The 16,279-nt window shown below is 37.3% G+C and overlaps 1 protein-coding gene across 1 annotated transcript; it reads left to right on the top strand.

Annotated features, from left to right (window-relative positions):
- The first annotated feature begins 12,322 nt into the window (after window positions 1-12,322).
- Window positions 12,323-13,258, top strand: LOC120987299 (olfactory receptor 6P1-like). The gene has a single exon (XM_040415876.1). It carries the CDS (start codon window positions 12,323-12,325, stop codon window positions 13,256-13,258), a length of 936 nt encoding a protein of 311 aa, XP_040271810.1.
- Window positions 13,259-16,279: the final 3,021 nt, after the last annotated feature.

Raw genomic sequence — 16,279 nt, 5'->3', positions numbered from 1 at the left:
TCCTTACCACACATTTGGGCCCCTAGAATGCCAGGGCAGTATAACTACCCCACAAGTGACCCCATTTTGGAAAGAAGACATCCCAAGGTATTCGCTGATGGGCATAGTGAGTTCATGGAAGTTTTTATTTTTTGTCACAAGTTAGTGGAATATGAGACTTTGTAAGAAAAAAATAAAAATAAAAAAAAATCATTATTTTCCGCTAACTTGTGACAAAAAATAAAAAGTTCTATGAACTCACTATGCCCATCAGCGAATACCTTAGGGTGTCTACTTTCCGAAATGGGGTCATTTGTGGGGTGTTTGCACTGTCTGGCCATTGTAGAACCTCAGGAAACATGACAGGTGCTCAGAAAGTCAGAGCTGCTTCAAAAAGCGGAAATTCACATTTTTGTACCATAGTTTGTAAACGCTATAACTTTTACCCAAACCATTTTTTCTTTACCCAAACATTTTATTTTTATCAAAGACATGTAGAACAATAAATTTAGAGCAAAATTTATATATGGATGTCGTTTTTTTTGCAAAATTTTACAACTGAAAGTGAAAAATGTCATTTTTTTGCAAAAAAATCGTTAAATTTCGATTAATAACAAAAAAAGTTAAAATGTCAGCAGCAATGAAATACCACCAAATGAAAGCTCTATTAGTGAGAAGAAAAGGAGGTAAAATTCATTTGGGTGGTAAGTTGCATGACCGAGCAATAAACGGTGAAAGTAGTGTAGGTCAGAAGTGTAAAAAGTGGCCTGGTCTTTCAGGGTGTTTAAGCCATGGGGGCTGAGGTGGTTAAATTTGATATTTTTTTTAGAAAAATGAAATATTTTGCCTCAAATTTACCACTATCATGAAGTACAATGTGTCACGAGAAAACAATCTCAGAATGGCTTGGATAAGTAAAAACGTTCCAAAATTATTACCACATAAAGGGACAAATGTCAGATTTGCAAAAATCGACCTGGGATTTAAGGTGAAAAGTGGCCCTCTACTGAAGGGATTAAGATATGTATTTAGTATTTCACTTGAATTTAATTTACCATATCAATGTCTTATAATGCAAAAATATCAACCAGAGCTCTTGTTTGTTTCATAAACTGACAACAGTTTATTACAATAAAGATCTTAACCCCTTCAGTAGAAGGCCACTTTTCACCTTATATCCCAGGCCGATTTTTGCAAATCTGACATGTGTCACTTTATGTGGTAATAACTTTGGAAAGCTTTTTCTTATCCAAACCATTCTGAGATTGTTTTCTCGTGACACATTGTACTTCATATTAGCCATAAATTTAAGTCAATATCTTTTACCTTAATTTATAAAAAAAATCCCAAAATTAGAGAAAATGTTAAAAATTTCACTATTTTCTAAATATGAATTTCTCTGCTTTTATAGAAGATAGTGATACCTCACAAAATAGTTATTACTTTACATTTTCCATATGCCTACTTTATGTTGGCATCATTTTGTAAATGTAATTTCATTTTTTTTAGGACGTTAGAAGGTTTAGAAGTTTAGATGCAATTTTTTGGCAAAATTTCCAAAACAATTTTTTTAAGCACCAGTTCAGTTATAAAGTGATTTTGAGGAGCTTATGTGATGGAAACCACCCATAAATACCCCATTTTAGAAACTACACCCCTCAAATTATTCAAAACTGATGTTGCAAACTTTGTTAACCCTTGAGGTGTTCCACAAGAATTGAAGGAAAATGGAGGTGAAATTGAAAAATTAAAATATTTTGGGTAGATTTTTTATGTTAATCAATTTTTTCTTGCAACATAGCAAGAGTTAACAGCAAAATAAAGCTCAATATGCATTACTCTGATTCCGCAGTTTACAGAAATACCCAATATGTGGTAGTAAACTGCTGTCGGGGCACATGGCAGTGTTCAGAAGGAAAGAAGCGCCATATGGTTTTTGGTGGCAGATTTTGCTAGAATGCTTTTTGGGCACCATTTTGAATTTGAAGAGACCCTGACATACCCCTACAGTGAAAACCCTCAAAAAGTGACCCTTTTTTGGAAACTACACCCCTGAAAAAATATATTAAGGGGTGAACTGAGCACTTTGACCACATGCGTGTTTTACGGAATTTAGAAACACTTGGCTATGACAATGAAAAGTTTAATTTTTTCTAATAAAATGTTGCTTTAGCCCCAAATTTTTCATTTTCACAAGGGGTAATAGGAGAAAAAGCACCTATGATTTGTTACCCATTTTCTCCTGAATAAAGCAACACTCCATATGTGGTGGTAAACTGCTGTGGGGGCACATGGCAGGACTCAGAAAGTCATGTGTTGTCATGTTCTGAGAGCCATTTTTTTTTACTTTTTTGGCAATTGTCTTAGGTAGGGCCTAGTTTTTTACAGGATGAGAAGATTGTTTGATTGGTACCATTTTGGAGTACATACGACTTTTTGATCACTTGATATTACACTTTTTGTGAAGCAAGGTGACAAAAATGGCTGTATTGGCACAGTTTTGACTTTTTTTTACAGCGTTCACCTGACAGGGTATATCATGTGATATTTTTATAGAGCGGGTTGTTAGGGACTCGGAGATACCTAACATGTCTATTATTTTTATTTTTGTTAAGCTTTACACAGTAAAAGCATTTCTGACAAGAAAAATATCTTGATTTTGTGTTGCCTTTTTCTGAGAGTTGTGTTTTTTTATTTTTTTGGGCAATTGTCTTAGGTAGGATCTGATTTTCTGAAGGATGAGATGTTGATTTAATTGGTACCAATTTGGGGTACATTCGCTTTTTTGATCGCTTGGTATTACACTTTTTGTGAGGCAAGGTGACAAAAAATGGCTATTTTGGAACTGTTTTTTATTTTTATTTTTTACAGTGTAAAAATTCGAGGGTGAATCATGTGATTCTTTTACAAAGCCAGACGATACAGTTGCGGCAATAACTAACGTCTATTTTTCTTTTCCTCAATTTTTCTTTACAATTTTTTATATCTTAATTTTGGGAAAAGGATGCTTTTTTTACTTGAAACTTTTAATTTTTTATTATGTAAAACTATTTTTTTTAACTTTTTTTTACTTAATTTTTTGTCCCGCTATGGGGCTTCAACTTTTGGGGGTCTCATCCCCTGTACAATGCATAACAATATATCTGTATTGTAATGCATCGGCTGTAAGTGTATTACACAGTGTAATAGACTTACAGCCTGCTTGCCTATGAGACCCATTGGGCTGCCTTCCCAGTCATCGAGTCCCAGTCACCACAGCGAGGGGGCCTGACAAGGAAATCAGTCACCACAAGCGATGGGGACAGGGGCCTGACAAGGAAATCAGACGTGCCGCAGTCAGCGCTGACTGCGCATAGCGAACGCAAATGCGCCGGTATCGGTGATTTCACTGATGCCAGCGCATACAGCAGGGGCCCGGCTATCGGTGACTGCCGGACCCCTGCTGATCAGGAGGGTGCAGGAGCTGGCTGATCAGCCTGCCATAGCTGTACAGCGCTGGCATTTGAGGCACAGTCCCCAGCACCGTACATCTACAGAGCTGGTATCCTATGGGTTAATATTTTTAAAAGCTAAATAATTAAAATAATATCCCTAGACAGCTTATTAATTTTTCAAAAACAACCAATTCTCCTGGCGTTTTGCAATACATAAAAAGGGTAAAGAACTCAATGTGCCGCAACATTATTACTTATGGCACATATGGTTACACAGCTTACTTCCTCATGTATATAGGGATAAGACGATAGCTGGAGCTAAATCCAGAGAGATGTGAACCAACAGAAGAGTAATACACCCAAGGAACAGAAAATTGCAGATCAATTACCATTGCAAGAAAAAGTAAGTGAAGCCTTTGGGGTTACCTGGATATCTATAGTGATTACTGATAAAGTGTGGTCTGATTGTTATCAAAGTCACAATGGACAAACAAAATCTAAACTAATACCAGACAAACACTTGTACCGTTTTTGTAGACCATACAAAGCACACATGCAAAGTGCAGGAACTAGTTAGTAGATTTACTTGTGTGCTGTGGGCTGTTGTCTTGTTGCACCATCCAATGTTTCTTCATCTAGAGGACATGGACTGCTGTCCTTACATTTTTCTGTTTTCATATGCCTTAGAATGCATTATCCTCTCAATGATCGCAAGACATTCAGGCCCTGAGGCATGAAAGCAGCCCCTAGCCATGATGCTTCCACCAAAATGAATGCTTGATGTGGCGATTTTTGCAAAACTTCAACTCAAATAAACAAAACATTACTCTTCATCATACCAATCTCAAGTTCCAAAGTACTCTCAATTTGATCTGTAACATACTAGCAGAGGACAGATTTCCAAGGCATCAGGGGTCTTCTTAAAGCATAACTTTTATTTCTATGTTGTGCATTGAAAACAAATGACACTTTGGGCACAAAGGATCTTCTTTAAAACTAGATGTAGGCCCCCCTTCATGCATTTTCACGTACATGTACATGGGGGAATGTGGTGCCTTACTGCATCCCCACGTACATGTACGTGATGTGATAGTACGGAGGCAAGAGCTGCACCCGCCAGATCCGCAGCACGGGTCCGGCTGCATCCGCCGGCATTGCTGTATACAGTGATTAACCCTTTCACTGACCGCATGTGCGGGGTTTACAGAGGGAGTAAAAAGAAAAAATGTGCAGCAGCACTACGAAAGATATAGAATGTTCCTTACTGTGGTGGTGCTCGCTGTGTCAGAAGCCAGTCCTTAGCTTCCCCAAATCCAGATGCAATTGTAACAGAAAAACTGCAGCACTCTCCAGCCTTGATCCTTAATGCTTTATTTCACCAACAAATGCGACGTTTCGATCAGTGTGATCTTTCTCAAGCAATGTGATTGCTTGAGAAAGATCACACTGATCGAAACGTCGCATTTGTTGGTGAAATAAAGCATTAAGGATCAAGGCTGGAGAGTGCTGCAGTTTTTCGTTTACAGAGGGAGGGGATCCCTCTGACTCCATTGGCCCCCAGCACTGTGCTGACAGGGGGACGATGGTTGCCATGGCAGCCCCGATGCCTTAGGCTGCCAGCTAAGGAAGCCCAGGAGATCCAGCCTGAGGGCTGGGTCTCCTAGGCAGCAGTCAGCGTCTTACTGTGTTAGACGCTGACAGTTCAATTCAGTACAATACAGAATGTATTGTACTGAATTGAAACAGGGATCAAACTCTGAAAAGGTGAAGTCCAACAGTGGGACAAATATAAAAAGTAAAAAAAAGTGAAAAAAAGTGTTTTTTTATAATCAAAAAATTAAAAGTTTCAAGTAAAAAAAAAGAAAGCGTCCTTTTCACAAAAGAGAGTAAAAAAATTGCAAAAAATAGGGGGAAAAAGAAAAGTAGACATATTAGGTATCGCCACGTCCGTATTGACCGGCTCTATAAAAATATCACATGACCTAACCCCTCAGATGAACATTGTCAAAAAACTAAAATAAAAACCGTTTTTTTTGTCACCTTACATCACTAAAAGTGCAACACCAAGTGATATAAAGGGGTATGCCCCCCAAAATAGTACCAATCTAACTGTCACCTCATCCCACAAAAAATGAGCCCCTACCTAAGACAATAGCCCAAAAAAAAAAACAAACTATGGCTCTCAGACTATGGAGACACTAAAACATTATTTTATTTGTTTCAAAAATGCTTTTATTGTGTTAAATGTAAAAAAAATAAAAAAAATAGACATATTAGGTATCGCCGTGTCAGTAACAACCTGCTCTATAAAAATACAACATAACCTAACCCCTCAGGTAAACACCATAAAATAAAAAAAGGTGTCAAAAAAGCCATTTTTGTCACCTCACATCACAAAAAGTGTAATAGCAAGCGATCAAAAAGTCATATGCACCCCAAAATGGTGCCAATCAAACCTTTATCTCATCCCGCAAAAATGATACCCTACCTAAGACAATTGCCCAAAAAATAAAAAAAATTATGTTTCAGAATATGGAGACACTAAAACATGATTTTTTTTTGTTTACAAAAATTCAGTTATTGTGTAAAATTAAATAAATAAAAAAAGTATACATATTAAGTATCGCCCCGTCCGTAAGAACCTGCTGTATAAAAATATCACATGACCTGACCCTCAGGTGAACACCGTAAAAAAAAAAAAAAAACGGTGTCAAAAAAACAATTTTTTGTTACCTTACCTCACAAAAAGTGTAATACCAAGCAATCAAAAAGTCATATGCACCCTAAAATTATAGCAATCAAACCGTCATCTCATACCGAAAAAAATGAGCCCCTACATAAGACAGTCGCCCAAAAAATAAAAAAATATGGCTTTCAGAATATGGAGACACTAAAAAATCTTTTTTTTCAAAAATGCTTTATATGTAAAACTGAAACAAACAACAACAAAAAAAGTAGTCATATTTGGTATTGTCGCGTCCATAACTACCAGCTTTATAAAGATGAAACATGATCTAACCTGTCAGATAAACATTGTAAATAACAAAAAATAAAAACGGTGCCAAAACAGCTATTTTTTGTTACCATGCCTCTCAAAAAGTGTAATATACAGCAAACAAAAATCAGATGTACCCAAAAATAGTAGCAACAAAACTGCCACCTTATTACATAGTTTCCAAAATTGGGTCTTTTTTTGGAGTTTCTAATCTAGGGGGTGCATCGGGAGTCTTTAAATGTGAGATGGCAACCTAAAATTATCCCAGTGAAATCTGCCCTCTAAAAACCATATGGCATTCCTTTCCTTCTGTGCCCTGCCGTGTGCCCGTACAGCAGTTTTTCGACCACATATGGGGTGTTTCTGTAAACTACAAAATCAGGGTAATAAATATTGAGTTTTGTTTAGCTGTTAACCCTTGCTTTGTTACTGGAAAAAATGGATTAAAATTGGAAAATCTGCCAAAAAAGTGAAATTATGATATTTCATCTACATAAATTCTTGTGGAACACCTAAAGGGTTAACAAAGTTTGTAAAATCAGTTTTGAATTTACATCTACATAAATTCTTTTGGAAGTGAAATTCTGATATTTCATCTACATTAATTCTTGTGGAACACCTAAAGGGTCAACAAAGTTAGTAAAATCAGTTTTTAATACCATGAGGAGTATATTTTCCAAAGTGGGGTCACTTTTTTGGAGTTTCTACTCTAGGGGTGCATCAGGAGGTCTTCAAATGTGACATGGCAACTTAAAATTATCCCAGTGAAATCTGCCCTCCAAAAACCATATGGCGTTTCTTTCCTTCTGCGCCCTGTCGTGTGCCTGTACAGCAGTTTATGACCACATATGGGGGGTTTCTGTAAACTACAGAATCAGGGTAATAAATATTGAGTTTTGTTTAGCTGTTAAGCTTTGTTACTGGAAAAAATGGATTAAAATGGAAAATCTGCCAAAAAGTGAAATTCTTAAATTTCATCTACATTTTCCTTTAATTCTTGTGGAATACCTAAAGGATTTACAAAGTTTGTAAAATCAGTTTTGAATACCTTGAGGGGTGTAGTTTTCATTTATGGGTGGTTTCTATTATGTAAGCCTTACAAAGTCATTTTAGACCTGAAAAAGTGGGTTTTGGAAATTTTCCGGAAACATTTCAAGATTTGCTTTTAAATCTCTAAGCCTTCTAACGTCTCAAAAAAAGAAAATGTCATTTACAAAATGATCCAAACATGAAGTAAACATATGGGAAATTTAACCCCTTTAGGACATAGCCTTATTTCACCTTAAGGACCAGGCCATTTTTTGCAAATCTGACCAGTGTCATTTTAAGTGGTGATAACTTTAAAACGCTTTGACTTATCCAGGCCATTCTGAGATAGTTTTTTTTGTCACATATTGCACTTCATGACACTGGTAAAATGAAGTAAAAAAAAAAAAATTGATTTAGAAAAAAATACCAAATTTACCAAAATTTTTTAAAAACTTGCAAATCTCCAAGTTTCGATTTCTCTACTTCTATAATACATAGTAATACCTCCAAAAATAGTTATTACTTTACATTCCCCATATGTCTACTTCATGTTTGGATCATTTTGGGAATGATATTTTATTTTTGGGGGATGTTACAAGGCTTAGAAGTTTAAAAGCAAATCTTGAAATTTTTCAGAAATTTTCAAAAACCCAATTTTTAGGGACCAGTTCAGGTCTGAAGTCACTTTGTGAGGCTTACATAATATAAACCACCCAAAAATGACCCCATTCTAGAAACTAAACCCCTCAAGGTATTCAAAACTGATTTTACAAACTTTGTTAACCCTTTAGGTGTTACACAAGAATTAATGGAAAATAGAGATACAATTTCAAAATTTCACTTTTTTGGCAGATTTTCCATTTTAATATTTTTTTTTACTTTTATAAAGCAAGGGTTAACACACAAACAAAACTCAATATTTATGGCCCTGATTCTGTAGTTTACAGAAACACCCCATATGTGGTCGTAAACTACTGTATGGGCACACGGCAGGGCGCAGAAGGAAAGGAATGCCATACGGTTTTTGGAAGGCAGATTTTGCTGGACTGTTTTTTTTTACACCATGTCCCATTTGAAGCCCCCCTGATGCACCCCTAGAGTAGAAACTCCATAAAAGTGACCCCATCTAAGAAACTACACCCCTCAAGGAATTCAAAACTGATTTTAGAAATGTTGTTAACCCTTTAGGTGTTCCACAAGAGTTATTGGCAAATGGAGATGAAATTTCATAATTAAAATTTTTTGGCAAATGTTCAAATTTTATCAATTTTTTCCAGTAACAAAGCAATGGTTAACAGCCAAACAAAACTCAATATTTATGGCCCTGATTCTGTAGTTTACAGAAACACCCCATATGTGGTCGTAAACTGCTGTACGGGCACACGGCAGGGCGCAGAAGGAAAGGAATGCCATACGGTTTTTGGAAGGCAGATTTTGCTGGACTGATTTTTTTGATGCCATGTCCCATTTGAAGCCCCACTGATGCACCCCTAGAGTAGAAACCCCAAAAAAGTGACCCCATTTTAGAAACTACGGGATAGGGTGGAAGTTTTGTTGGTACTAGTTTAGGGTACAAAGGATTTTTGGTTGCTCTATATTACACTTTGTGTGAGGCAAGGTAACAAGAAATAGCTGTTTTGGCACAGTTTTTATTTTTTGTTATTTACAACATTCATCTGACAGGTTAGATCATGTGGTATTTTTATAGACCAGGTTTTCACGGACACGACGATACCTAATATGTATACTTTTTTTTTATTTATGTTATTTTTACACAATGATTTCATTTTTGAAGCAAAAAAAATCATGTTGTAGTGTTTCCATAGTCTGAGAGCCATAATTTTTTCAGTTCTTGGGCGATTACCTTTAGTAGGGTATGATTTTTGCGGGATGAGATGACGGTTTTATTGGCACTATTTTGGGGTGCGTGTGACTTTTTGATCGCTTGCTATTACACTTTTTGTGATGTAAGGTGACAAAAATGTTTTATTTAGCACAGTTTTTATTTTTAATTTTTTACGGTGTTCATCTGAGGGGTTAGGTAATGTGATATTTTTATAGAGCCGGTCGATACGGACGCGGCGATACCTAATATGTATACTTTTTATTTATTTATGTAAGTTTTACACAATAATATAATTTTTAAAACAAAAAAAAAATCATGTTTTAGTGTCTCCATATTCTGAGAGCCATAGTTTTTTCAGGTTGTGGGCGATTATCTTAGGTAGGGTCTCATTTTATGCGGGATGAGATGATGGTTTGATTGGCACTATTTTGGGGTGCATATGACTTTTTGATCGCTTGCTGTTACACTTTTTGTGATGTAAGATGACAAAAAATGGTTTATTTAGCACAGTTTTTATTTTTTACGGTGTTCATCTGAGGGGTTAGGTCACGTAATATTTTTATAGAGCCGGTCGATACGGACGTGGCGATACCTAATATGTATACTTTTTTTTATTTATGTAAGTTTTACACAATAACAGCTTTTTTAAAACAAAAAAAATGATGTTTTAGTGTCTCCATATTCTGAGCCATAGTTTTTTTCTTTTTTAGGCGATTGTCTCAGGTAGGGGCTCATTTTTTGCAGGATGAGGTGACGGTTAGATTGGTACTATTTTGGTGGGCAAACGCCTTTTTGATCGCTTGCTGTTGTACTTTTTGTGATGTAAGGTGACAATTTTTTTTTTATTTAGCACAGTTTTTTATCTTTTACGGTGTTCATCTGAGGGGTTAGGTCATGTGTTATGTTTAAAGAGCCGGTCGATACGGACGCGGCGATACCTAATATGTGTACTTTTTTTTCCCCCCTATTTTTTACAAATTTTTTGTTAACTTTATTTGGGGAAAATGACGTTTTTGTTTATTTTTACTTGAAACTTTATTTTTAAACTTAAACTTTTTTTTCACTTTATTTTTTGTCCCACTTTGGGACTTAAACTTTTGGGGCTCTAATCCCTTTACAATGCATTCCATGCAGTCTGAAGTGACCTGCGGTTTGCGGAGATCGCTGACAGGGGGGGGTCACGGTGCATTTAGCCAAGGTGCCTGCTCATTTAGCGGGCGGTGATCGGAAATACACATGTTGTCCTTAAGTACCAGGACAACATGCCGTACCGGTGCGTCATGTGTCCTGAAGAGGTTAAAGTACCGTATTTTTTGCCCTATAAGACACACCTGCCCATAAGACGCACCTATGTTTTTGAGGAGGTTTTTGGTGGGTTTTGAACTGGTCTGTGGATGACACTATTATGGAGGGGATCTGTGGATGACACTTTTATGGGGATCTGTGGATGGCAGTGTTAGGGGGATCTGTGGATGACACTGTTATGGGGGGATCTGTGGATGGCACTGTTATGGGGGGATCTGTGGATGGCACTGTTATGGGGGATCTGTGGATGGCACTCTTATGGGGATCTGTGAATGGCACTGTTATGTGGGATCTGTGGATGACACTGTTATGGGAGGGGAATCTGTGGATGGCACTGTTTTGGGGAGGGGGATCTGTGGATGGCACTGTTTTGGGGAGGGGGATCTGTGGATGACACTGCTATTTATGTGTCATCCACAAATTCCCCCCATAACAGTGTCCCCAATATACAGGGCCCGCTCACAGCAGTCTTCATATCTAAACTGCAATCATCCTTAACCTCTTGGTAACGTTAGTTAAAGTAGCGCTCTTCCGTGTACTAGTACTTACTATCAAACTCCCATGGCATGCAGGGCGGCCGGCATCGTAACATCACTCACTCACGTCACGCTCCTGCGCCACCTGCTTCATTAATAAGGTGGCAGGGGCAGGCGCATGACGTGAGTGAGTGGCATTACGCTCCCGGCCACCCTGCATGCTACAGGAGTTTGATAGTAAGTACTAGTACATGGGATAGCGCTACTTTAACTAACGCTACCAAGTGGTTAAGGATGATTACGGTTTAGATATGAACACTGCTGTGAGCGGCGGGGCCTGGTGTCAGAGTACAGTGACTGCACCGGGGCCCCACCACAATTCCAACAGCAGTTGCCGACCTCCAGCCCCTCATCCCTCCCTGCTGATACATCGCTGCGCTGTGCAACATCGCAGCCGGCGATGTATCGGTGTTGTTAGGATAGTAAAAATAGCAGCATTCGCCCCATAAGACGCACTGCCATTTCCCCCCCATGTCTTATGGGGTGAAAAATACGGCAATAACTATTTTACGAGGTATCACTATCTGTTTTAAAAGCAGAGAAATATAAATTTTGAAAATTGCTAATTTTTCTAAATTTTGGTTAAATTTGGTATTTTTTTATAAATTAAAATGAAATATTTTGACTCAAATTTACCACTGTCGTGAAGTACAATATGTGACGAGAAAACAATCTCAGAATGGCTTGGATAAGTAAAAGCGTTTTAAAGTTATCACCACATTAAGTGACATGTCAGATTTGCAAAAAATGGCAGTGTCCTGAAGGGGTTAAAAAACATTACTATTTGCTTTTATGCTTAGTGAAAAAAATATAAAAGATACATTTTACAAAGTGCCATGGAAATCTGCCTGGCATATGTTTTATTTTCATAGGTTCAGTTGCTCAGCGGAACACTCTTATTTGATGCTAACTACACTGAATAACCTACCTATTATACAGTTGACCAATACTATGAACGGCTTTGCTACCATAGCAATTATGACTGCCACTCATTACAAGGTAAGACAGATTAATTAGAATTTATAATGATAACCAAAGAGTCATCTTAATATGAAGGAAATGACATAAACCTGGAATTAACAGACACTTCACTGATACTGTATTTCACCAGGAACAAATACTGAGACAACTAAAAAGAGGTCTATTCTACCAGAATATTTCCAAGAGGTTGAAAAACCCATAAATATAATCATACACTATGAATAAAAGGAACCAGACAATCACTGAATTTCTACTCTTAGGATTCCCCAATGTTACTGGCTTTAGGACCATTATTTTATTTATTGTAATACTAGTTATCTACATTGTGACTCTTATTATAAACGCTATGGTCATAGTGTTGGTATCCATCAAGCCACAGCTCCATTCTCCCATGTATTTCTTACTCCAGCAGTTATCATTTGTTGAATTCACATTCTTGACTGTTGTTGTTCCTAATATGCTGCGTGTTATATGGTTAGAAGGAGCCACCATCTCAGTTATTGGTTGTATAGCCCAGGCTTATGTGTATTGTGCTTTAGGGTGTACAGAATGTCACCTCCTCACAGTCATGTCTTACGACCGGTACTTGGCTATTTGTCAACCTCTTCACTACAGCACCATCATGGATACGAGACTTCAGAATTTCTTGGTCATCTATTGTTGGGTTTTCGGCTTCCTCCTCACTCAGATCACTCTTAATTTTTTGTGTCAACTTTATTTCTGTGGCTCCAATATAATAAACCATTTTTTCTGTGATCTTGCTCCATTTCTTCAACTTACATGTTCTCACAAGACTGACTTTCAGTTAATGATACTGATCGTCGCTATTCCTTTAATGGTCATACCTTTTATTTTAGTTCTTATCAGTTACATTTTTGTCTTTATAACAATTCTTGGCATCTCCTCTGCAAAAGGAAGGAAGAAAACCTTCTCCACCTGCAGCTCTCACCTCACTGTGGTCACCATGTACTATGGAACGTTAATCACTATCTACATGGTTCCAGCCAATGGAGACACCTTGACTGTCAACAAGTTGATTGCATTTCTGTACATTGTAGTAACTCCTCTGTTCAACCCTATCATATACTGCTTGAGGAATCAAGAAATGAGAGCCGTCATGGAGAAGTTATTTAAAGTGAAAGATAAACAGTAGACACAATTTGTTTTGTCATGTAACTTACTGAATAAATAATCCAATGGGTTATCTGGTTTGGACAAAAACCTTGAAAGGTATCAGGTATCGCAGCCAGAATCCAATACTTGGTGTCCTTGGTGTCTAGCCTTGATATGGGAAGTCCTAAAGTTTTGCTTTATTATTTCTGTAGATACAGTCCAAGGAAAAGAAAATATGCCTTGTGGTTCAACTTCAAGAATGTACAAATTAGTTTCTCTGTTAAGAACTTAAAGAGAAACTCCTCCCAACTTATGAACTCATTCTCACCATCTTGTAACCTAGCCCCCGTTATAGCAAAGCAGCAAAGCAGCACGGTGGCTCAGTGGTTAGCACTGGTGCCTAGAAGCGCTGGGGTCCAAGGTTCGAATCTGACCAAGGGCAACATCTGCATGGAGTTTCTATGTTCTCCCTGTGTTTGCGTGGGTTTCCTCTGGTTTCCTCCCACACTCCAAAGATAGGGACCTTAGATTGTGAGCCCCATTGGGGACAGTTGGATGCTAATGTCTGTAAAGCGCTGCAGAATATAGTAGCGCTATATAAGTGCAATAAATAAATACTCAAGATTGATCTTGACTGTAGAAACTAGAAATCACTGTCTGCATGCTGTAGCTGGTAACTTCATGTGCAATAATACCTTGCCTTAGCATATTGTAAACATCTAGTAGAAGTTATAGTTACATAGATCATTCCTTATTGTGAGCAGGATATTGGAGATATACAGAGAGGCTACAGCAGCATGACGAGGCAGTACATTATTCATAGTAAACAGGATGCAATCAGTGATAAAAGCAGAATGCACAGGGCTATGCAGATGTTTGCACCGTATCTCAGACTACCCGATGCACAACGTGTATTTTGTAGTTCCAGACACTTCCTATCTAGCCCTGCTTTTGGACTTGCTCTTCGGAAAAGTGGCGAACAGGCTACAAAGTCACAAATTATGGTACACATATGGTGTGTCCCATAATTAGCTACTTATCTATGCCACAATAGAAGTGTAAATTAATTGATAAATGTCTCTCAATTTTTCATTTTAAATCTACAGTGTATCGTGATCTCAAATCCTGATCCAGTAAGTTAATTATATCTCTTAAAGTTTTCAAATTAAAATACCTAAAATTGAATAAAAATATAGCATTATTTCATTAAAATTAATTTCCTTTCACCTAAGAAAATAATATTCTTGATGTATTTTTTTGTTGTAAAGCAGCAGGCTGCACACTCCATGGACTTCAGGGAGGCAGTCTAAAATGCTTGTAAGATTAGTTTGCTTCTCATTTATAACACAAAGAAAAGCGAAAAACAAAAAAGTTTCAAAAATTGTATTTGCAAAATCCTAGATGACAGGGCACTTTTTAATCAACAATTTCTTACATTTTCCTCACCTTTCAACTTTCTATGAGGTGTATTCCCCAATGGCATATAGAATGAACATGTTCACTGAACACAATGTAAACACAACCTACGTACACAAGAGATAGTTGTCTGATGCATACATCTAATCTCTTCCTAGGAAAATAAAAATAAGTTGTGTTACTAGACCATAATTTCCAGTGCCTATCATTAACCTGCTATGGGGAGGGCGATGTTATCATTACAAAATTATGTGATGAGTCTTGTGGACTTGGATTTGCGTTTTAAGAATTCCTACACTTTCAAATAACTTTTCAGAATATGCTGAACTTGGTGTGTACAACAAGAATAGCACTATAGCTAATCATTATATGACTTGTATCTGGTATGTATCTAGCATTTTAGCACCTTTCACATTTGTATGCTACAGTTGTGTTCAAAATAATAGCAGTCAGACATCACTAACCTGATCAATCACTGTTTTTGGTAGAAATGATATTTCTACATGACAAAAAATTTACTAGCAGGTGTAGTAGAGTGATAGAAACCCAACAGACCCAACAGTCATGACATGCATGCTGCTGATTCCCTGTAATTCAATCACTTATTGAAAGGGGCATGTTCAAAATAATAGCAGTGTGGAGTTCAATGAGTGAGGTCATTCATTCTTTTAAAAACAGTTGTCAATTATTGCCCTAATTTAAGGAAGGAAGGCAGCAAATGTTGTACATGCTGGTTACAGTGCATTTCTCTCTGAAATTCTGAGGAAAATGGGTCATTCCGGACATTGTTCAGAAGAACAGCGTACCTTGATTAAAAAGTTGATTGGAGAGGGGAAAACATATAAAGAAGTGCAGAAAATAATAGGCTGCTCAACTAATATGATCGCAAATGCTTTAAAATGGCATCCAAAACCTGAAAGACGTGGAAGAAAGCGAAAAACTACCATTCGAATGGATAGAAGAATAGCCAAAATGGCAAGGACTCAGCCAACAATCAGCTTCAGGAAGATCAAAGAAGGTCTAAAGTAACCTGTGAGTAGTGTTACAATTAGAAGACGCCTATGTGAAGCCAAGCTATCTGCAAGAAGCCCCCTCAAAGTCCCACTGTTGAAAAAAAGACATGTGCTGAAGAGGTTACAATTTGTCAAAGAGCACATTGACTGGCCTAAAGAGACATTTTGTGGACTGATGAAAGTAAGATTGTTCTTTTTGGGTCTAGTGGCCGGAGACAGTTTGTCAGATGACCCCCAAACACTGAATTCAAGCCAAAGTACACCGCGAAGATAGTGAAGCATGGTGGCGCAAGCATTATGATATGGGGATGTTTCTCATACTACGGTGTTGGTCCTATTTATCGCTAGTGATGAGCGGCAGGGGTCATATTCGAATTCGCAATATTTTGCGAATATTTTGTAGAATATTCAGTGATAATTCGCAAATTTGAATATTCGTTATATTCTACGATTTTTTTTACTCGAAAAATCGACAAGGTAATAATCGCGGAATATGCAAATTTCCGTAATGCAAATTTTTATTGCAAATTTTTTAATTGCCGAGAAAAACATGATTCCCCCTGCTCCTTGCTTGTGGGCCAATGAGTCATAGCACTTTATTGAATATATTAGTTTTTTTCGAATATTCGTAA

The sequence above is a fragment of the Bufo bufo genome, chromosome 1 (genome assembly GCF_905171765.1).
Source record: "Bufo bufo chromosome 1, aBufBuf1.1, whole genome shotgun sequence".
Taxonomy (NCBI): Eukaryota; Metazoa; Chordata; class Amphibia; order Anura; family Bufonidae; genus Bufo; species Bufo bufo.
Note: the sequence above shows the minus strand (reverse complement) of the source record. Positions and strands in the feature narration are given on the sequence as shown.

What these genes read in the sequence shown, in the direction of transcription:
- LOC120987299 (XM_040415876.1), top strand. Translation starts at nt 12,323, where the DNA reads ATGAATAAAAGGAACCAGACAATCACTGAATTTCTACTCTTAGGATTC.